Consider the following 23,357-nt stretch of genomic DNA (forward strand, 5'->3'; position numbering starts at 1 on the left):
TGCAGAGAAAGATGGGGGAATCCAGGTCAGGGTCTGCTCTGCCAGCACCATGGCCTGGTCACCCCCGGGCATTTCACCTGCACCGTCCGGTTCAGACATGACTCAGGCTGAGTCGACCCCACCTCCTGACCTGCTCACCCAGGAGACTAGAGGTCACCGCAGGGCCTCTCCCTGACCCCCAGGATGGCTCTCCCTGCCCCACACCCTCAGCGACTCACAGCTGGGTCCCAGGAGCTGGTCCAGGTGGGGCACGGTGTGCAGGCAGATCTGGAGGGTGACATGGGCCGCCAGGAAGAGCAGGCTGAGGCCCAGCAGCGCCCGCAGGAGACGGCCCGTGTGACCTGCGCAGAGCAGGCGGGTGAGGCGGGACGTGGGATGTGGAGGAGCCAGCAGCCCAGGCCGCTCAGGCTAACAGGAGCCCCCAGCCAGGCCACAGCCAGAGGCCCGAGACGCACGCCAGGCACGGACTCAGGACCCCGGCAGGCAGGCAGGCCAGCCCCACTCCCCACACCTCCCTGGGCTCGCTCTTTTCACTCTTCTGACAAGGAGGCAGGCATCTTCCTGGGGGTGGCAGCAGGATGGGTCTCGGGCCCCAGGCAGGAAAAGGCCTCCCAGGCTCGGGGGTTACCACCGGGGCTTTGCTGGCTCATCCAGCAAAGCCCTGCCACTGCTCAGCTGTGGAAGCAGAGGAAATAAACACAGGGAGAGGTGAGCAGCTCCACCTCACCCCATGGGGGCCACAGTCGGATGGAGGCTGAGGCACCGGGAGCGCCCCTGATAGGCCGTGGCCAGAGTGGTGCGGGTGCGGGGCCAGGAGGGCTGTTGAGAAGTGGGGCATGCAGCTGCCTCCCTGGGGCTGAGGCTGCAAGGAGAAGTGTGTCCCTATGTGTGGTACTGAGTGACTACAGCCGGCCTGGCATTTCAGCCACCTGCCTGGTACCCTGTCTCTCTCTCTGTGTACCTGTGCCTGGCAGGAGGTGGCAGCACCATCAGGTTCCCCAGCAGCCTTGTCCTGCTCCCAGCTTCCCAGCTCCCCGTGGCCCCGCTGGACTCAGACCCCCAGCAGGGAGGCCTTGGGCTGCAGGGCGGGGGCTGGGTGGGGGCTGGGCGGGCGCAGCCTGTGGCTGGGGGCACTTGGGAGCCCTGGCCTCTCCTTTGCTCTCTGAGTGCATGTGGACAGCTCACTCTCCAGCACGAGTCAGGACCAAAGTCCTTGGCCCACCAGGTTCTGAGTCCTGACCCCAGGGCTGTGGACAGCTTTCTTTCCCGCCCCTGCGCCCTCCGGCAGGAGCCTTCACACCCTCATCCTGGGCCTGCGACTCCTGCACCACTGGCCACTCCCAGCCATAGAAAATTCCGAAGAGCCTGGGCCCTTCTCATGGCTTCCTGCAGCTCAGGGACAGCGAGGGTCTGGGTCTGGCTCTGGTCTGGATCCGAGGTGGTGAATGTCACCACCACACCTGCCCTCTCTCAGCCTCAGAGTGCAAACACAAGGCCTGTGTCCACTCTCTTCAGTTTTTCAGGCACAATCGGTGTCAGGTGACAGACTTGGGATTGGCCTCGGACACTGGGGCCCTCTTCCTGGAGTAATGGCTTGTGACCCATGGCCGAGGGACCTGCCCTGCTCATCACGGAGCCTGACAGCCAGACAGCACTCGGACGCCCGGGATTCCCTGTCCGCAGGCGAGGCAGGTTTGGACCAGCTTCCCACACTCGCACCTTCCTGAGGTTGCCCCAGGCCCTGACCTGCTGACCCTGCAGCTATGACCTCTGACCTGTGGAGGGTGGGAGGGATGAGAAAGAGGAGGAATGGAAAACAGAGGCCAGGGAGGGAGGCTGCAGCCGCCACACAGACACGAGCTGCCACCTCCAGAGCAGGACTCCTAGAGGACAGGACCTTCCAGGGCCTCCCTACCCTGAACCCACAGGGGCCCGGCCTCACTGCCCCGCTCAGAACCTCCACGCCAGGCTCACACCTGCTACCCCAGACCCCCTTAAGCAGAGCACAAGTCTGGCAGCAGAGGGGCAGCAGACAGGGGCACCAGATGGGCGTCCCATATTCCTGCTTCTGTATGGCAGGGTCACCATGGGGTTACATCAAACCACTGACCCGGGGAATGGGCCCCTGCCAGGCCGGCCTGGGAAACTGGGCTGTGAGTCCTGCTCACTGCACCCTCCAGCCTGATGCTGAAGCAACCGCGCCAGCGGGGGCCCCTGTGGCACTGGACACTCCGCACACACGGTATTGCAGAAGGCATTTTGAGTTCTACACACGGATACCCGCAGGGCTCCTGCTGGGGCTGGCGAGGACCCCAGGCAACGAGAGCAGGTCTGGGTCCTTGAGTGCCCGGGCTGCTGGGCTCCCAGCACACAGGAACCACCAGCCTAGGAGGAAAGTGCCTGACCAGAGACCCCTGAGCAGGGAGGGGCTCTGGGGCACCTGGCTTCCGCCCGCCCGCCTTGCCCTGCACAACTGCGGTCCAGGACATCCGTCTCTGGCTCCACCTGGGACGTCACTGCCTCCCCTTTGTCCTCCTCCTTCCTGGTTCACTTCTCGGGTGGCCAGAACATCCTGCTCTGCGCAGGTTACCACGGCTGGGCCCGATCAGATTAGGGAGCTGAGAGTCTGCGAGGCACCCCGGAATGGGAAGCCTGTCCCCAAGAAGAGACGCTGCTGGAGAGGGGAGGGAGCCAGGATGTGCCCTGCTGACCTGCATGGGGCGGGCAGTCACAGAGGCTGAGGGGCGCCCTGAGCTGGCCCTCTTCTCCGACGCACACCCAGGCCTGCAGAGAGCGTGACCTCAAGGGTCGTGTGGCATTGTGCATTCTTCCACCTGCAGCCCCTGTCCCTGCCCACCCCCTCACTCTCCCCCTGCAGGTCCCACCCCCAAATGCAGAGCTGGGAAAGCCGGGCCCAGCCAGGGATGGAGATGAAGCCACCTTCTCAGGGACCCAGTGCTGCCTCTTCCAGGAGCCCAGGAGACCCAGTGGGGTCTCCCTCCCCTACTCACACTCCCTCCTGGCAGGACACACCCCGAAAGCCACGGCCCAGCTCACAGTGGCCCCATCCTGGGAAAGGGAGTGAGAGGAGGCTCAGGTCAGGGACACGCCCCGCTCCGGCCGGCAGCCGCCCATCAGCCTTTGTTCCCGAGCCACTGTGTGGCCCCGGCCCATCCGCTCGCTGTTGGAGCGAGCCTGTGGGGAGCTGACTGTTCTTGCCACCCCCATCCACGGCTGGGGAAGGGCTCAGCACAGCCCTTGCCCACCCAGAAAAAGGTGCAGGGGGCCAGGTTCAGTGGCTCACACCTTTGTGAGGCCGAGGCAGGTGGATCAGCTGAGGTCAGGCATTCAACGCCAGCCTGACCAACATGGTGAAACTGTTTCTAACAAAAACACAAAAATTAGCTGGGTGTGGTGGTGGGCACCTGTAATCCCAGTGACTTTGGGAGGCTGAGGCAGGAGAATCGCTTGAACCTGGTAGGTAGAAGTCGCAGTGAGCCGAGATCATGCCACTGCATTCCAGCCTGGTGATAGAGATGCGTCTCTCTCAAAAAAACAGAAGTGTGGGGCACCGGCTGCTCCAGCCTGCAGAGCTCTCAGGAGGAAACAGGAAGGGGCAGGAGGCCCCAGGGCCTCGGACTGGATGGCTCACAGAGCATGGACCTCCCCCAGAGCTGCAGCCCTCAGACCCCTGCACAGCCTGCAAAGGGGCCCACCACGGCAGCTTGCTGAGGAACGGTCTGCAGGTATCTCCCACACCTGCTCCCCGCACCTGCTCCCTGCACCTGCTGGACAAGGGTTGGGCCTGATCACTGGGGAGCGTGCAACCCTCCGAGTTTGATCTGTGGAGTGTGCATGGGAGCCCTCCGAGAGCCTGACCTACCAGCCAAGGGACCCAGGGAGCCTTGAGGCTCAGCCATGAGGCCCAGCCACCTACTGAGCTAGGGCTGAGCTGTGGGATGGGGCCACGAGAGGGGGGCTTTTGAGACAGAGGATGGAGACCACACCAGGTTGACGAGTGAGGCTGGGAGGGTGGCAGAGCCTCCCTGCAGGGGCATGGTAAGAGGTGGGAGTGGTTTCTCTCCTGACAGCAGGGTCAGTCCTGGAGGTAGGTTTCATCCTAAGACAGGGATGGGGCTTCTCTGAGTCTTTAAATAACATGCGGGTCTCTGGGAGTCAACCCCTACGGCTCTGCCTGCAGCCCCAGCCCCTGTCCTCTCCTCCCTGCTGAGTCTGAGCTCAACCTCCAGACCCCCGAGAGTCAGGCTGACGCCTGCGAGGGGATCCAGGACCAGATGGCGTCAAACCTTCCAGCAGGGCCACGCCAAGCCCAGCAGCTGCACAGATCATACAGCCCTGGGCACGAGGCTCGGGCAAGCCTCACACTTTCCCCTCTCCCTCCCGGAAAACTGGGCAGTGTCTCTGTCCCCGAAGGGCCTCTGAGGAGGCTCAGGCAGGGAAGTCCTCCTGGGCCTCTCCAAATCTTCCCACCCCCGCTCCTCTCCTGGCCTGGCCGGGTGCCTGCCCTCTCCCACTGCTGATTAAACTGTTTCCAATCGCGCCTGGGGCCTGAAATATTTACAGAACACAATGCCAAGGGCCTGGGAACAGATAGAGCCAGCTCCACAGAGCAAAAGGAAGGCCCGGGATGGGGACCACGATGGGGAGATGCCCACCCAGCCCCAGCCACACATCCTGGAGGGGTTTGGACCTGGGGCTCCAGTGTCTCCCAGCACTCGGCCACACTGGGCCCCTCCCCAAAATGCTTCTCTGCACCCCTGAATTGTACCCGTGATCCAGATCAGTGCCTGTGCTGGGCACAGTGACTCGACCTGTAATCTCAGCACTTTGGGAGGCTAAGGCAGGAGGATCGCTTGAGCCCAGGAGGTGGAGGCTTCAGTGAGCTGTGATGGCACCATTGCCTTAAAAAAAAACAAAAACCAAAGGCTGAGTGCAGTGGCTCATGCCTGTAATTCCAGCCCTTTGGCAGGCCAAGGTGGGCAGATCACCTGAGGTCAGCAGTTCAAGACCAGCCTGGCCGACATGGTAAAACCCCCATCTCCACAAAAATGCAAAAATTAGCTGGGCATAGTGGCTCCTGCCTGTAATCCCAGCACTATGGGAGGCCAAGGCAGATGGATCACGAGGTCAGGAATTTGAGACCACCCTGGCCAACACAGTGAAACCCCATCTCTACTCAAAATACAAAAAAATTAGCTGGGCCTGGTGGCAGGCACCTGTAATCCCAGCTACTCAGGAGGCTAAGGCAGGAGAATTGCTTGAACCTGGGAGGCAGAGGTTGCAGTGAGCCGAGATTGTGCCATTGCACTCCAGCCTGGGCGACAGTGCGAGACTCCATCTCAGAAAACAACAAAATAAAACACAAAAATTAGCTGGGCATGATGGCAGGCACCTGTAATTCCAGCTACTGGGGAGGCTGAGGTGCGAGAATTGCCTGAACCCGGGAGGTGGAGGTTGCAGTGAGCCGGGATCACATCACTGCACTCCAGCCTGGGTGACAGAGTGAGACTCCATTGTGCTAACCTACCCTATGTCAGCCTGACAGACTCCATCTCCCTGAAAGCCGGACAGACTCCATCTTAACCTTCACCTCACGCTTCCCGCCATTTCTTCCTTTAGTGCCTACCTGGGTCATGCTACTGTGCTGGGTCATGCTGTGCTTAGAACTCTAGAGGCATATAACCACTGTAAGCATATCCTGCTTGGCAGACCCACCTGCTATTGTGAATACCCTCTTGATTGATTGCATGGCAAGTACAGAATACCCGCCTTGGTAACCAGCAATCATGGGAGCCTCCTGCCTCCTGGTCACCAGGCTCCTCATCTAACTTGCTTGCTCTGCTTCTGTAAACTCCACTTCAGCAAGGCTCCTCCCCTCCCCTTTCTTAAGCAAGGTATAAAAAGGAATCAAGGCCCTTCCTCGGGCCGAGAGGTTTTCAGCTTGAGCTGACTCTCAGTCACCAGCAATAAATGACTCTCAATTGGAACTCAGCGTGGCGCTTTCCTTGTAACGCGCTCTGGTGTAACATTGTCTCAGAAAAAAGAAAAAAAAAAAACTGCCCACCTCAAAGCACCCTGAGCTAGGAGGAACCCCGTGGGATGCTTAGAGCCAGACGCTGAAAGGCCAGAGGGCAACCTTCTACTTGGAGCTGGCAGAACAAGGGATCCCAAAGACGCCTGCGTCCCAGTCCTCAGAACCTCTGATGGCAGGAGCTTGAAGGCAGAGGGGAGGCGGAGTCCAGGCAGGAGAGGAAAGGGGGGCTGCCCTATAGCTGATCTTTACCCAGAGAGGCTGGCCTGGATTAGCCGGGCAGGCAGACAGGATACAGCCACAGGGTTACTGTAGGAGGAGAGGGAACAGGATTGGGGGTGTGATGATGCCACCCCACGGCTCTGGAGATGGAGGGAGAGGCCCCATCCCAGGAAGGCAGGCACCTGGATCAGCTGGAGGAGGAAGCAGATCCTCCCCAGAGTGCCCTGGAAAAACGCAGCAAGCCTGCTGCCTCCACCACCTCCTAGAAGGGCAGTGCCCAAGAGCGCGTCTCCCTGCCTGGTCCCGCAGCCACGCCCACTCGGTCCTCTGCTGGGGAAGGTCTCCTGCTCCTCCCTGGGGACCTTCCTTTCAGTGGCTCTTCACCCTCCAAAACCCCAAGGCCAGCAGAGGGCCCAGCCCCACCCATGTTTCGCCAATGACCTTTGGGGACAGGTCCCTGAGTGTTTGCTCCACAGTCTGGTCTCCTAAAACGCTGGTACAATAATGGACATGACCCCACAGGGCAGGTGGGTGGCACGTCACGTGACAAAGGGTCCGCCACCACCATCCTTGCCCAGGCTGCAGCTCGGCGCGTGGCCTGGCTGCCCTCTGTTCGGAGGACACGGGAGAGCAACACAGTCCTGGCCCAGCTCAGATCCAGCCGTGGTTCCCAAAGGAGCCCCAGCTCTCCCCCTGCAAGTGAGTCCAACCCCACAGGGGACAGTGGAGGGCGGTGAAGGAGGCTGAAGCTCCCAGGCTGCCAGGAAACATGCCTGGAGCCTGCAGGAGCAGGTCTGAGCTTCCTGAGGGGCACTTGGGGCCCACCCACTCCCTGTGGCCTCTCAAGGGACACAGGGAATCCACCCCCATGAGCCCCCTCGACCCCCATAGCCCCTGCAACACGGATGAGAAAAGATTCTGAGCTTAGCTTGGGGTCTACAAATGAAAATAAGAAACTTTGATGGCTGGGAGTGGAAGCTCACGCCTGTAATTCCAGCACTTTGGGAGGCCAAGGAGGGCGGATCACCTGAGGTCAGGGGCTCAAGACCAGCCAGTCCAACATGGCAAAAACCCCACCTCTACTAAAAATAGAAAAAAAATGTAGCTGGGCATGGTGGTGCATGCCTGTAATCCCAGCTACTTGGGAGGCTGAGGCATGAGGATTACCTGAAGCTGGGACGCAGAGGTTGCAGTGAGCCAAGATTGCGCCACTGCACTCCAACCTGGGCGACAGAGTGAGGCTCTGCCTTAAAAAAAAAAAAAAAAAAAAGCCGGGCGCGGTGGCTCAAGCCTGTAATCCCAGCACTTTGGGAGGCCGAGGCGGGTGGATCACGAGGCCAAGAGATCGAGACCATCCTGGTCAACATGGTGAAACCCCGTCTCTACTAAAAATACAAAAAATTAGCTGGGCATGGTGGCGCGTGCCTGTAATCCCAGGTACTCAGGAGGCTGAGGCAGGAGAATTGTCTGAACCCAGGAGGCGGAGGTTGCAGTGAGCCGAGATCCCGCCATTGCACTCCAGCCTGGGTAACAAGAGTGAAACTCTGTCTCAAAAAAAAAAAAAAAAATTTCGGGACCCCTCATCTTTCATCCCGGGCTGTTAAAGGTGAGGAAAGCTGTATGAATTTTGGCCCCAAATGAATGCCCAGGCCCTCCCACCCTGGAAATATGGGCGGGGTCCCCTAGCTTACCTTGGAGGCTGCGCCGGGAGGGGCCAGGCACCCAGGGCAGCAGCAGCAGGAAGAGCAGGTAGACCAGCGAGAGCCCGCTGAAGCGGAGCAGGCAGGCTGTGGGGAGACGGGGCGGGGCTCAGCTTCATTGCCAACAGAGGACAACCAGTCCCCACCCCGGAGGACAGTGCACCCTCGGCCCAGCTCATCACACCCTCAAGGCCGTGTAACCTGTGAGTGCCGCCTCGCACCCCCATTCACGTCTCACATACGCATGACATAGGCACCAGCCTCCCGTGCAGGGCGCTGAAGTCGTGACCCATCTTCCTACCTTGCTTTTCTTCCTTTATAAATGCTATTCTTGGGCCAGGTGTGGTGGCTTACGCCCGTAATCCCAACACTTTGGGAGACCACGGGGTGGGGGATCACCTGAGGTCAGGAGTTCAAGACCAGCCTGGCAGACGTGATGAAAACCCTTCTCGACTAAATATACAAAACTTAGCTAGGCGTGGTGGTGGGTGCCTGTAATCCCAGCTACTTGAGAGGCTGAGGCAGGAGAATCGCTTGAACCTGGGAGGTGGAGGTTGCAGTGAGCCGAGATTGCGCCACTGAACTCCAGCCTGGTGACAGAGCAAGACTCCGTCTCAAACAAACGAATGAACACATGCTATTCCTGCACCCAGCACCCATCTGGGAGCTCTCCAACAGGTATGGGGCAGTGGGACATGGCGCGCCCTCAGCCCAAACGTGGTACGCGGCTGCACTGACTGCAGTCCCCACGCTGTGTCCTGCGGGTGCCTCCTGCCTCTCCCAGAGGGGCCCAGGGCCTGGTTCCCACCCTCAGCCTGAGAGCCCAGCCGCGCCTGCACCTGTGGCCCCAACCACACAGCTCCCTGCTCCCCTCCGGGCTCTCCCCTGACGCTTGTGCTGCTCTGATGGGGTCTGCAGTCAGGAGGCCATGCCTGCCTGCTTCCTCCTAGGAACATGAGATTTGTCAGGACGTGAGGGATGGGACCCCTTGCCAGGACCCTGGGGGACCACTCAGCCTTTCCAAGGCCACCAGGGAGGACACTGGGCCTGGAAAGGCATCGCATGCTGCCTGAGGCTCCAGCAGGCCACCTTCCGCCCTCTGCCCCCCGGCCCCCGCCCCCCACCCTCCAGCCCACCCTCTAGCAGCAGTCAGGAGGCTGAGGAAGGCGGCCACAGTGAGCTTACACCCACAGCCAAGTGAGACCCCGGGCTGCTGCTCACACCACAACCTTAGAGCCCCAGCCAGGGAGTAGGCAACAGCGTCCTTCCACAGTCCACCTCCGTGCCCAGGGGAGGCCACGTGTACCACCATCCGCCCCATCCTTGGTGCCACAAGAGCCCTGGGAAGTCTCCTGGAGGGAGGTGAGGCCTGGCTCAGCCCAGCTCTCACCTTGACACCTGCCTGCCCCTCAGTCCCTAGACCAGGGGCATGGAAAATGCAGGCACGTTAGAGGCGGCGCAGGCAGAGGGAGACCCCAGCACTCCATGCTGGCACCACCCAACCAGCACGGGAGGCCCGGCCTTTCAGCCTGATGGGGCCTCCAGGCCCCAGTCTCCCTGTCAGTACTGTGGGGCTGACGCGTGCTCCTGGAAGGGCCAGGGGCTCGTGGCAAACTCAGCAAGCAGAGCCTCTCCCTTCTCACTGTACTGACTTCGCCTTCCACCCTCCCCAGAAGCAGACACGACAGCTGCCCAGCTGCCCCAGGAGCCCTCCCTGCAGTGAAGGTGCCCTCTTCCTCCCATTAACACACCCAGCATAGCCATCGGCTCCATGCTTTGAAATCTGAAGTGTTTTGACGATCATACATTTTAATAAAAAAAAATCAGTATGAGCTGGCTGAGACGGGAGAAAAACGCACTCACAGCAAAGGCTCTGCAAGTCCTCTCTGTTCTCCAGGGCTCGCTTCCCAGCCGGGTGTGTCTGCCCCAGCCCTGTCCACAGAGAGGGGGGCGCCTCCCCTCTGCACCTGTCCAGCCAGGTGGCAGCCGTCCGTGTGTCCGTCAACCCCTTCCCTGAGGATGTGTCCTGCCGGCCCCTGCTCAGAGGAGCTCATGGTCTGACCTGCCAGGAACGTTCAATGCTGAATGAGGTCAAGGTCCCAAGGATGGGTTCAAAGCCCGTGGTAGGGTGCCCTACTGCAGTGTGGACACCAGGCAGGGCTCCTGGAGGCAGCAGCGTGGGTCCGGGGATGAAGGACACGAGACTCCAAGGCTGTGGGAGGGTAGGAGGCGGTGCCCTGGGTGCAGTTTCCTCCGGGAAAACAAAGACATTCTAGAGACAGGCATCAGTGACAGCCGCACAAGGGAACATGCTTCAGGCTCCTGAGCTGCGTCCCGAAACGTGACCCAAATGACACACGATAGGCTGGGTGTGGTGGCTCAGGCCTGTCATCCCAGCACTTTCTGAGGCCGAGGAGGGCAGATCACCTGAGGTAGCGAGTTCAAGACCCGCCTGACCAACATGGAGAAACCTCGTCTCTACTGAAAATACGCAATTAGCCAGGCGTGGTGGCGCACGGCTGTGATCCCAGCTACTGGGGAGGCTGAGACAGGAGAATCACTTGAACCCGGGAAGTGGAGGTTGCGGTGAGCTGAGATGGCCCCACTGCACTCCAGCCTGGGCGACAACAGCAAAACTGTCTCAAAAAAAAAAAAAAAAAAAAAGAAAAAAGAAAAAAAGGAAAAGAAAAGAAACAAACAATAAAATGGGAAATTTTATATACATTTTGCCAGAATAAAAAAATAACCAGCCCCTGAAATCTGCAAAGGATTGTCAGAAGCCAGAGGCCGAGGCTGCAAGGGGCTGGGTGAGGTGCAGGGGCTATAGATGACGAGGGGGCGGAGCTGAAGGCCTCCCTGACTGCCCTGCCCCTGGCCGAGCCGGAGGGGAACCTGGAGTCGAGGGCAGAGGACGACGGAGGGCATGGGGGGCGCTCGGCAGGGGTTCCCCAGGCCCCACCGTCACCCAGCAGCAGAGCTCACCCAGCAGCAGAGCTGCCCGAGACCAGGACTCGCCATGGTCTGTAACTGCCACAGGCCTGCCCTGGGCTGATCAGCAACACTTCCCAGAGTTCGTTCATTCATTCATTCATTCAATACCCAGCAGCCCCCCCCGCCGCCCCAGGCAGAGGGCTTGGTCTGGGATCTGGGACATGGTAGACAGACGGACAGACAGCAAAGGCTTGCCCTGGGTGGTGAGAGGTCACCACCAGCAGAGACGAGGAAAAGGCTCAGGGGGCAGAAGCCTGCTTAGCCCCACATTCCACCATCCCACATTCACTCGGGATGGGCTGACACAGGCGGGCCCTGGCTGATCTCCCAGCTCCAAGCAGACAGGGCCTGAGGGGTGGGGTGAGGAGGAGCTCAGGGTCACAGCCCAGCCCACCACTCCTCCCCTTATCTGGCCTCGGTGTCGAAGTATCTGACTGCCAGGGAAGGAGTGAGGAGCGGCCAGTGCTTCAAACCCCCAGTTTTAGATGGGATGGTCTCTGAGAGGAGAGGAGAGGAGCTTCGGAGAGGGGCAAGGCCAGGACCCAGGTCCACACCTCCTGGCTGCAAGGCCTGGGCTTTTGAAACACTCCTTCTATCTGTGTTGTGTGTTGTCTGTGCAGCCAGAAATGCTGCTGGTCTCAGTGTGTTGATGTGTCCTCAAATGTGACGTTGTGGGCTAAGGCCAGAGGGGGAGACACCAGAACAGGCTACCCGGAGGAGGTGGCGTTTCTTTTGGCCTTCAAGGCTGGCTCCAACTCAGGGCAGGTCAGAAGCTCAAATCAGGCTCAGTCAGAGAAGGAAGAAATTCTGCCAGAGGGAGGTGGGGCCAGACACAATACAAGGAGCGGAGACAGGAGACTGCCCAGCCCAGCCCGGAGGCTCCCACACTCCCATCAAGAGCGGCCCACGCTGGGCCTCTGACTCTGTGGGGGTCATGCCTTTTACCGAGTCAGCAGCAATGGGAAGGGGTCAGAGAAAGCTGTGGCTCCCGACTGCCGGACCCCTTGCCTCACGGGCACACGTCTAACTCTTCATGCCCTACACCCAGCCCCTCAGGGAGCAGAGCACCCAGCCATCACCCATCCACAGACCCTCATCCTACAGCTGAGGGAAGCGTGGCCGGGGTGGGTGGGGAGAGGCAACCCCCGTGGCAGCAGCTCGGCCCCTGGGTGTCTGAGGGCTGGGCTGACCTCTGATCTCAGTGGGTGCCGGTCAGGAACGCCACAAATGCCACATAGTGGTAGCCGGAACCACATGCCACACAACTGGAACATTCCACACAGAGGGCTGGACCCCACCCACTCCCAATGGCCCACAGGAAGACCTGCTGAGGTGACGTCAGCCGCCCAAGCCACCTGCCAGGATGCAGCTCGTGGTATGAGACTCCTGAAGCCGGCCAAATCCACGCTGGGGGAGGAGGACCCGCTGAACCCTAGATCCTGGTGATGATGGAGAGGGAGGCTGGCCTCCTCTAAAGTGGGCTGAACCAAGCCCCCAGTGGGTGGGGCCTTCACACGTGGACACCTGATCCAAGCTTCTGATCTGCCCCAAGCTGGAGTGAGCTCCCTCCAGGAGCCACATGGAGACTCCAAGTCCAGGATTTTGAGACCACCTTGAGTGGGGAGTCTCCGTGAAACGGCAGAGCAGCCCGTGTGTGACGCCACACTGCCGGCCTGGAGGCCGGTGCGGGCGGAGAGCAGGAAGTGGTGCAGAAAGGCTGAGGGCAGTGCCGGCAGGCGGCCGGGACCCACAGGGGCAGAGGCAATCTGGGGCACCGTGTGAGCCAAGGCCCTGGCATGCATCCTGCTCCACACCTGCACGGAGCTGAAAGCTGGGGCTGGAGGGGCCTCACGCCCAAGGATACCTGGCGGGGGCTGTGACGAGACCCAGGGAGGGAGGAAGCCTAACCAGAGGGTGGACACAGCCCGGCCATCACATCAGCATGGCCTCTTGTGCAGGCACAGGGCTGGGTGGTCTGGCCTGTATAACCCTGTGGCACCTACAAAGCAAGGAACGTGACTGTCACCTCCATTTTGCAGATGAGATGGAGCCAGCCCAGGATACAGCAAATAGCCAAGCCCCTCCCCCCCCACCCCATCCATGGCACGCGTGGGTCTAGCGGGCTGCAGGGACGAGTGACTTTATTTAAATGCAAACCCGCTGATAAACCCCAGGTCTGGGAATGCCTCAGACTGTCTAGTTGATGTACTATCTTTAGGCAGGAACACCCATTCCCTGGCATTCATATGGAGAAAAAAAAATAGGGGTGCCTATTTTCCTCCTAAACTAACCCGCTGCTGCAGCAGGAACCCGGCCACCCTGCCCTCGGCACTTCTAGTCACCTGCACATTCCTCCCAGGTCATGGATACTTTCCCCAGGATACAAGCCCCAGGTCGGGTTTTCTGTGCAGAGCTCCACTTGTCCAGTGGCTGCCGACACCACGAGGGGCATCTGTCTTAAACTCCCCCCAGCAAATCACCCGATACCAACCCGCTTCCTGTCTCCCTCCTCTGATTCCCCAGCTCCTTCAGTATCTGGGGGGTGCTTTGCTTCTACCGACTTTTCCCAGAACACTGCCACCTACCCTCAAAGCCCCCACCTCCAAAGCGGGCAGAGTGGAGGCAGCATCATGAGAGGAGGGGCCCCCAGGCCAGGAGCTGCAGAGCGGGCCTCAGGGAGCACCTCAGGCAGCGACAGGTGGGACTGGGCGGGACCAGCAGATCTAAGAAGACAACGGGGTTGAGGAGTTACCTGGCCAGCAGGTCCTGATATAAGAGAAACCGGGACCAGGGGTCAGGGCTGCAATTCCTGGGTTCCCAACATAGGGCAGAGCCTGGGGGCCTCCCAGGGACCAGGACTGCAGGGAAGGCACAGGACTGGGGACTGGCATCCAGGTGTCGTCCAGCACGTGGGTCCAGGGTCACAGGAGTGAGCAGCAGAGGTGTCCTCAGCCATGGACGGTGTCACACACCAGGCAGGGAGGACCGGCTCTGCAACCACCATCTGGAAGCCTTGAGGGTGGTCCACGCCCTCGGGGTGACTGTCTACTCCACACGGGCACCAGGCCACAGGGGTTGTGCAGGACGCCCGCACACAGCCTGATGTCCACGGGGAGCTCAGTCTTAGGCACAGAGGCTCCTGCCCCGCCCTGGGTGCCCAGAAGGATCCTAAGAGGCCCTTCCACAACCTGGAGTCAGTCATTCTGCCTCGGGGTCTGACCAGCACTGACCACTGAGGGGGCTGGGTGGGCTGATGGACTGTAGGATCTCCAGTGTGGCCCTGTTCTCAGGAACCACACCTGCCTGGGTGCCATAAAAAACTGGTGGCTGGGCCCGGGTGCAGTGGCTCACGCCTGTAATCCCAGCACTTTGGGAGGCTGAGGCGGGCAGAGCACTTGAGGTCAGGAGTTCAAGACCAGCCTGGCCAATATGGTGAAACCCCATCTCTACTAAAATACAAAAATCAGTCGGGCGTGCTGGTGGATGCCTGTAGTCCCAGCTACTCAGGAGGCTGAGGCAGGAGCAGTGAGCCAAGATGCATGACTGCACTCCAGCCTGGGTGACAGAGCGAGACCCCGTCTCAAATGAAAATAAAAACTGGTGTCCAGGGAGCTGCACTGGCCCTGGGCCCCTAGGGAAGGGAAGGGCTGAGGCAGGCAGAGGGCACTCCAGGTTTAGACTCCAGCTTAGACCAACTGGGAGGTTGAGCCCTCAGGGCGGGGGCGCTGGAAGATTTGATGTTCACAGGGTGTGAGAAGGGGGATGTGAGAGGGCTGGCAGTGCAGGAGCACTGGACACAGGCCCTGGGTGCGTGGGGGGCGCACAGGGTGGGGGTGGGGAGAGTCACCCGACCTGCCTGCTTTCCCGTGCGGCTAAAAGGCCCCAGTGACAACGCCCGAGAGTGTGTGGACACGGGCAGCCTCTGCGTCCAGCAGCAGGTAGGGGACAGACTTCCCAAAGGACCGATGGCCCAGTGGGCACAGGCGACGGGCGAGGGACAGGCCTCCGAAGGGAACAACGGCCCAGTGGGCACAGGGGACGGGCGAGGGACTGGTGCTTGAACAAGGGCTGAGGGCGGAGAGGTCAGAAAGAGGTCCCCAAAAGGCAGTGGTGCCACGAGCTGGATTGAGATCCCATCTCGACCTTCTCCAGGGCTGGGCTTCCTCATCTAGGAAGCAGGAGGGCCCGAGGATTGGAGTCCACAACCTGGAGGTTTCTGGCCCTGAGGGAGCTGGGCTGCGGGGTGGAGCAGAGCCAGCTGCCGTGGCTGGTGGCATCACCCTCCTTGGGTCCTCCCAACAACCTAAGGGTGGCACTGTCCCATCCCACAGGTGGGCAAACCGAGCCCAGCATAGCCCAGCAAGAGACTCAACTCACGGGTAGTCTCCCCCAGCAGCCCCGGCTCCAGCGGACGCCCCAGGAGGCAGGAAGGGGCTAGCCTGTTAACACAGATTTCACGGACTCCAGCCAGCCCCCAGAAGGTGCCACAGAAAGGCCTGGTGGACACCCCTCGACCACCCTCTGTGCCTCTATTTCTCTGCGCAGACCTCACTGGCAGAGAGGATATAGGGCAAGACTGCGTGGCCCCCAGGGTTGAGGGCAGAGCAGTGGAATCCCGGGAGGAACCCCCAAGAGCCTCCTCAACCCTGCGGTCCCACTTTCCCAGGCCAAGGTGGGTTCCTGGCTGTGGCCTGCCCGGCCTCTGCCCACACGAGGGGACGGCCCTGATGGAGCAACGACCCTCTCAGCCCAAGTCCTTGTGCACGGAGACTGCCTGCAGCGCTCAGGCCAGTTCCTTGGTCCAGCATTCAAGGCCCCCAACCACTTGGGGCCCCATTGTGCCAAATGACTCCACAGGGTTCCTGCCACACCCCGCAGACCAACATCCTGCTGCATCCCAGTCTTGGCGCCAGTAGTGCCCTGGCCTGGAGGCAACTGTGGCCTCTGTGAGCTCTGTCCCCGCCCATCGTCACTCAGCCAGCCCCAGGGACCCTCCTGCTGTGGTGCCAATCACGCTGTAACTCATGCATAACCACTGCTCCCCCAGCCTGGGACAGAGGCAGCACTGGGAAATGCAAACCTGCCACCTCCGCTCCGCAGGTGCCCACAGACCCACAAGACACAGCAGATGCGGAGGCCTCGGCACTCACCCGCAGAGCAGAGCTGGCAGCAGGGGGCGTGGCAGAACCCGCGTGTTGAGTCTCCACGTGCCCTGCAGAGTGATACCCGTGGGCTCCGGCCCGGACCCCTCGCAGCTGCTGAGATGACCACAGATGGGCCCAGTCTCCTCTGTCTTCGTTTGTTCAGCTGTAAATCAAGAACCGTAACTCCCTCCTCACAGGACTGCTGCAGAGACAGCAGTGCCTGACACATAGCATGGGACAGCCAACATGCACCCAGCTCTGTGGCACTGAGCGATGCGAGCCACAGAACACCGGACACCTGCCACTCCTTTTGTGTAAAAATGGAAATTCTGCGTGTCTAGGATATATCACGAGGCCCAGGAAGGGCCACACCGAGCCGCTGTGTTCAATGCTGCAGAAGAGGGCCCCGGTCCCTCCCACACACACCACTGCCCTCTTTTACAAGGGGAATGTTCTCATGCATCGCTGAAGTTATCAACAAGTGAACTGGCCAGAAAGAAAAAAGACTGGAGGAAACAGATGTGCTGGAGGCAGGAGAGGTCGCCTGGTCCAGTCTTCCTCCCATTTCAGGGAACAGAAGCCAGGAAGGATGTGAGCCATCTGAGTCCCCAGAGATCACAGCAGCTGCCACAGGGCTAGACCCTGGGCCTCCTGGCCAGGCTGGGCACCTCGCTGGGTCTTGCCTTCTTTTGCCACCAGCTGACCATGGGAAGCTCCAAAAGGGACCAGGGGAGGGCAGGGTAGGGTTAGAGTTTGCAGGTGACAGCTGCCAGGCCAAGGCACTGGGGGGAGCCAGGGTCCTGGTCCGAGCCCCTGCTGCCCTCCACAGCCTGCTCCAACTCCCAAGAGCACGCTCTCTGCCTTATTTGGCTTGTAAGAGAAACATAAACACTTCTGTGCTAGTTCTTATGCTGGTGGGCAGGGCCAGGCAGAGGACAGGAAGAGGAAAGAGCAGGCGTGGCACAGGGCACTCCCGGCAGCCACTGCGCGGCCCTGCTCTGCAAGGGAGCCTGGGGCACTTCCCTGCCAGGACCCCAGGCAGAGCACAAAACCAAGCCCAGACCCAGAGGGGCTATGAGGGCTCAGACGGATCCCACTTTCATAAAAAAGGCTGGCAAGGCCGGCCTAGGGGACAGGGGGAAGCCAGCTCCCCTCTCAGATTCCCGTCCCCCCCAGTCTACGACGAGGCCTATGGTGAAGTTCACGCAGGCCACGCAGCCTAACCCCTCCGAGCTCCAGCACCGGGGCCTTAAGAGCACACAGAGGTGGAGCCTGTGTGGGGAGGAGAGCTGGGGGCTCCCCGACTGGAGGCCAGGCCCACCCAGATCCACCTTCGCCAGCCACCCCGGCCTCCGGGCCTGCTCCACGCATGCTCCAGCTGTTTCAGTCATTCTCTGCACGAGTCCCCACCCGCCCCTCGAAGGCTGCAGCGGACGTGGTGCCCAGCCCCCACTCCACAAGCAGAGTTCCGTTTCCAGCGCCCACCACCCCACGAGCCCGCCCCAGCCCTCGCCAGCAGGGCCGCTGTGCCCTCAGTGACCCTGGCACTGCCTATAGACAGCTGAGCCACAGGCTCCACTCTGCCAGGGCGCTGGACAGTGTCAGGCCGGATCCCACGTGCTCCTCTGTCCATCCCGTCCCGCCGCGAGCTAAGCGCTCAGGAAGCCCCTCTTCCTGCGTCACGGACAAAGGAGAGTTGAGAGAAACTCAAGGAGAAAGCCTTGCCCACACCTCTGTGCAGTGATGAGAGAAAAAGGATTCTAGAGCCCTTCACAAAGCTCTAAAACCTCAGCGCCCTTCAAACCATCCTTGCCATCTCACGGGGGAACCCAAGGCCCTAGGGGAGCAGCCCTGCCCAGAGGCAACAGCTGGACACGGCCACAGGGCAGGCAGCACCCAGGGAGCCCCGGACGGGCAAGGGCGAGAGGGGAGCCACCCCGCCTTCAGCTGCAAAGCAGGAGGCAGTGAAGGGAATGTTCCTTACCTATTTGGCGACCAGCCAGCAGCCTGGGGCACCGAAGAGCTTCTGGAGCATTTAATTAGGTCTGTGCCTGGGTTTAATTAGCTCAGTGTCTGGGTTTAATTAGCTCGGTGTCCAGGAAACTCGGTTTTATGGCTCATCTGACCTGGACGGGGCAGAGTGCTGCAGGCCTGGTGGCCGCTTCGGGCTGTAGACCCCTCACACCTGCCATAGCCATCTGCCCTCAGACCTGCTGGCGTGGAGAGCCAGCCCACTCTCCCAGACACCCTCAGCCCACAGCCCTTGGAGGGGTTTGCAGGGCAGTGGGGGTCTGTGAGCAAGGCGATCATGCGGGAACAGAGGGTCAGCAGGCACCCGCTGTGCACAGCCACATGGGTGGGACTGGGGGAACAGTCAGCAGGCACCTGCCGTGCACAGCCACATGGGTGGGACTGGGGGAACAGATTCTGCCCAGGTTATGGGGCAAGGCCCGCAGGATCCTCACACCAGCCAGCGGTGACTCTACTGCGCCCGTTTCACAGATGAGCACACGGAGGCTGAGGGAGGGGAGGGGTGCCCCAGGCGACCCACTGGTGGGTGGAGCAGCGGACCTGCACTCCTGAGCCTGAGCTCTCACAGCACTGCCCTGCCCAGGATGACGCCGGGCTACGAGTGACTCCGGTGGCACGATGATGCCGACCGGAGTCCCAGCGGCACGGCCCAACGCTGCCACCTTCCAGTGCCCGCACCGTGGCAACCTTTGTGCCCGCGTGACAGGGCGGGCTAGCCAGGAGCCGCCTTTGAGGTCTCTCAATGCTGCCCAGCACGCCATCGCCATCTTCTTGGTACTTGGGGTCATCAGTGAATGACCCCAGCATGGCAGGAGACTGAGCAGAGATGAAAATGCCCCTCACCAAGTGTGAGGCCTCCCCCACCTCGGGGCCTGCGTGCTCTTCCCTGCCTTCCTCCCAACCCTCCCCTCTGTCCTCCCTGCCTTCCCCGCCACCCCAGCTCCGGTCCTTCCCCACCAATGACCACCAGTGCTGTCAGGGTGTGGAAGCCCCAGCACGGCCAGGGCTCCCCAGCACGGCCAGGGCTCTGGGTCTCACCCCTCACCCCCCTCCACAATGGAGAAGAGGACAGATTCCAGGGCATGGGTGGGGCTGGAGTTCCGCACCCCGACTCTGCGCGGGTGGGTTCCTCTCCAGCCTCTGCAGGGAGGGAGGAAACCAGGGCTTATCTGCACAGCCATCTCTGGCACTGATACAGGTAAACAGGTGGGGACAGTGGGTGGAGGGTGGGGCCTCAGGAAGGATGCGGGTCCCAGATGTCTGACGGGGCCAACCCTGTGCCCCCACCGCGCCCTGGGAAGGGGATGGGTCAGGCAGAGCCGCTTCTATGAGCAGCAAGGCTTCCTCTTGGCCTACCCAGAGCTGAAGCGGCCCCCACTGGCCTCTGCACACAGCAGGTACTCAAAGGGCTGGTGACAAAATCAGGACTCAGTTGTCCTCCCTTCACACACCACGCGGCCTCAGCCACCTGACGCCAGTGATGGGCACAGGGCACTCTCCTGCCACTCTCGAGGCCAGCAATGGGCACAGAGTACTCTCCTGCCGCCCTCGGAGGGTCCAAGTGGATCGGCCCTGCCCACTGGCCCCCACCTAAGCTGCAGGCACTGCCCTCCTGGATCCCTGCTGCTCAAGAACCCTGGGGAGGGCAGGACCCCCTCCAGCCTCAAGGAGAGAATGTGCCTGAGGAGAACGGGCTCCCAGCTCAGTGAAACCCTGATGCCAAGGGCAGACCCCTGGCAGTGCCATGACTGGAGCAGCTTGCCAGGTCACCTGCAGCAGCCAACGAAAGGATGGGGGGATCTCTCAGCAGCCCCAAAGTGCTACGTTGGGCCTGACCCTGGCTGTGCCAGGAAGTGGCTCCTGTTGTGACATGTGTCAGATGGGGAAACCAAGGCACAGTGGGCTTACAGGGTGCTGTGTGGACATGGCACACGTTCAGCCAGCCTGCACACCAGCCCTGACCAGGCCTGGCTGGGAAGGATAGACAGCCACAAGCTGGCTCCTCAGCCACCAGCTATGAGCGCACAGGTCCCATGGGCTCTGTCCTGGGACCCCCAACCCCCAGCACACCCATGCCCCCATCTTACACCCAGCAGCCCACGCTGCAGGACTCGGGCACTGGCGGCTCCCTAAGCACCACAGCTCTTCATGGGCGAGCCCATCTGGAGGGTACAACATTAACAGTCTGGCCCTGGGCAGCCTGGACAGGGCAGGGGCTGCAGGGGGCGCCAGTGGTGCCTGGCATTCCAGGTCATGATTCACACCTGCCCAGGGCCCAGCTGGTGAGCTGGCAGCCAACATCCTCTGGAGACAGAGATGAGACAAGGGTCGGCTCCTGGTGGCTCAGTTAGGGCACTTCCTGGGGCCTCACCACCTCTGCATGTGAGTGCCTCCTCTGTGAAGAGGGTGGCCCAGGGCAGACTGCGCAGGTGGGTTCCTAAGGGGACAGATTCCAGGGCTGGAGGTGAGCACATCAGCTCCAGGATAGCAGGCAAACCCTGCTTTTTCTCTGGGACTGCCACTTCATCTAGAGAGCAGCGGTAGGCCAGGTGTGCTCACTACTGGCTATAATCTAGCCCTTTAAGAGGTTGAGGCAGGTGGATCACTTGAGCCCAGGAGTTCCAGACCAACCTGGCAACATAAAAAGACGCCATCTCTATTTAAAACAAAACAGGAAGGCACCGACAGGTCCTCATTACCTGGAGCTGCTGGCCCGGGTCTGCTGTGATAGGAATGTGCCGTGACCAGCGGGGCCAGGGCAGCCCTCGGGTAGCAGCCGGCAGGTGTGCCCTGATACCTCGACTGACCCAGGCAGTGAGCAGCACATCCAGAGGTCATGGGGACCACACTGACAGTGATTAGCATGGAGGGGCCACTGTGAAGGTCTGGGCAAACAACGTCACTCTGTGACCTGGAGCCGTCCCGCCCCCAGCATTCCAGACTAATTGAGAGGGCAGGATTCCTGCCAAGACCGGCAATCCACCTCAAATGAAGGGTGGGAGGAGGCTTTGGAAGCTTCGAGGCAGCTCTCTGGGCTCTGTGAGGCCCTCAAAACCATCCTGCCCCAGGCACACCTGCACACCCACACACAGGGTCAGGAACACGGGTCAGGTGTGGTTGGAAGCCCATGGTTCAGCCTCCTGGGGGCCGAAGCGTGTGGTTAGCCACAGTGAGCCACAGACGCAGAGCTGGGTCCTTGGGAAAGGCTTGTGGGGAGGGGGACACCGGAGCAGGACCCGGAGGCAGGAAGGATCTGGGAACCTCAGATTCGAAGGTCCTGGGGGAAACTCAGAGGTCGGCAAGATGCGGAGGGTGGGGGACGAGGCGGGACATGCTGTGAGACACGTGGTCTCGGCCACAGGAGACAGGGTCCCCTTGAAGCACCAGCAGCACGCATGTGGCAACCCCTCCCTACTGGCTTCCTCCCGGCCCCAGATCCCACATATCCCACATAACCCATTCTCCAGAGCTGAGGTCGACACCACCAGCGTCGGGATCCTGAACAAGGGAGATTCTCAGGCTGAGGCTCACCCAGACCCAGCGAGGCCTGTGGTCCATGTTCTAAAGCAGGCGTCCCCAAACTACAGCCTGCGGGCCGCATGCGGCCCCCTGATGCCATTTATCTGGCCCCCCCGCCGCACTTCAGGAAGGGGCACCTCTTTCATTGGTGGTCAGTGAGAGGAGCACAGTATGTGGCAGCCCTCCAACGGTCTGACAGACAGTGAACTAGCCCCCTGTGTAAAAAGTTTGGGGACGCCAGTTCTAAAGGGTCACTGGGGAGGCACGAATGTGCTCTCCAGGCAGAGGCCATGCATCAAAACCTCCCTGCCATGACCTCCCAAAATGAGGACTCCGCCCTCAGCACCAGAGCTGGGGAGCCTGTCCTCGGGCTCTCTGGGCACCCATCAGGCGCAGACATTGGCAACCATTACAACGATGGCCCCAGCAACTCATCCCAGACAGGCAACAAGGGCTTCCTCAGAGCCCTGACCACTACCACCTCCCAGCAGCACCTCCTCCTGCCCACTGTGTCCTCAGCAGTGCTGGGCCCAGGAATGAGGCTGGCGCCGACTCAAAGCCCCCACCTTGTTATTTATCCAGCGGCACCCCGAACCCCTGGCCTGTCTAGACTGTCCTAGGGCCTGGTCACAGGCGGGCCCGCTCTCTGAGAACTCCCCTAGACCCCAGGGAGGAACATCACCTGGCCACCTCCCTTGCAGGCAGGGTAGAAGCAGAGTCACCAGCCACTCAGAGGCAGCACATACAGGCCAGGGGACACTGGCAGGTGTCTGGTCACACCCCCTTCAGAACCTTACCCCCTCTTCCCCTCAGGCCACTGAGGCAGGGCAGAGGGAGGGGAATCTCAGGGTAGGTGTCCGGGACAGATGTACATCACGTCGGCATATTTCTGCAGGAGTCAGGTGTCTGGTCCCAGCTCAGCCCTCCCCTCTCTGTACCTCGAGTTCCCAGTAAGTGATATGGGGACAGAATTGGGTACCTGCACCTTCAAGACAGTCTTGGCCCCCAGTGGATGCCGTCCCAGAAGCACTGCCTGGACATGTGTCCAGGTGAGCACGGGCTGGACAGCCTAGAGCCTGGCTCCCTGGTCCCTAGAAAGCCCAAGTCGCTGTCTCTAATTTATTTACTTGTTTATTTTTGAGACAGCGTCTCACTCTCTTGCCCACGCTGGAGAGCAATGGTGCAATCTTGGCTCACTGCAGCCTCCGCCTTACAGGTTCAAGCAATTCTCCTGCCTCAGCTGCCTGAGTAGCTGGGATTACAGACACCTGCCACCACACCCAGCTAATTTTTCTATTTTTAGTAAAGATCAGGTTTTACCATGTCGGCCAGGCTGATCTGGAACTCCCGACCTCAGGTGATCCGCCCCGCTGGGCTTCCCGAGGTGCTGGGGTTACAGGTGTGAACAGCACCCTCGGCCACTGTCTCTGTTTTAGACAGGGTGCTGAGGTTAGAGGAGCTGCCCGAAAGCTTGGGGGCGTGACCAGAGAGACGCCACGTGCAAGTCAGCGCACGGCTTGTGTTCTCAGTCGGCAGCGTGGTCACGCCTGCGGTGCGGTGTGAGGCTTGATTCATTTGTCAGGGCAGCTTGTGCCCAGCTTGGTCAAATGCCAACCCCAATATGGTGTGCAGGTATCTTGTGAGACTGATTTAAATCAGCAGCGGGCATGAGGTCCTCATCCCATCAGCTGAAAGAAT

General features: G+C 60.8%; 1 protein-coding gene across 2 annotated transcripts in view; it reads right to left on the minus strand.

Moving 5' to 3' along the window:
• The window catches only part of PIEZO1 (piezo type mechanosensitive ion channel component 1 (Er blood group)), a 69,247-nt gene that overhangs the window by 25,937 nt on the left and 19,953 nt on the right, over positions 1–23,357 (minus strand). For both annotated transcript variants that reach the window (XM_074401311.1, XM_039474360.2), the window contains exons 2-3: positions 7,966–8,061; positions 219–341 (exon numbers count right to left, since the gene is read on the minus strand). In XM_074401311.1, coding sequence (XP_074257412.1) covers positions 219–341; positions 7,966–8,061 — 219 coding nt within the window. The remainder of the gene's footprint in view (positions 1–218; positions 342–7,965; positions 8,062–23,357) is intronic.

This window comes from Saimiri boliviensis, chromosome 1, assembly GCF_048565385.1.
Source record: "Saimiri boliviensis isolate mSaiBol1 chromosome 1, mSaiBol1.pri, whole genome shotgun sequence".
Lineage (NCBI taxonomy): Eukaryota > Metazoa > Chordata > Mammalia > Primates > Cebidae > Saimiri > Saimiri boliviensis.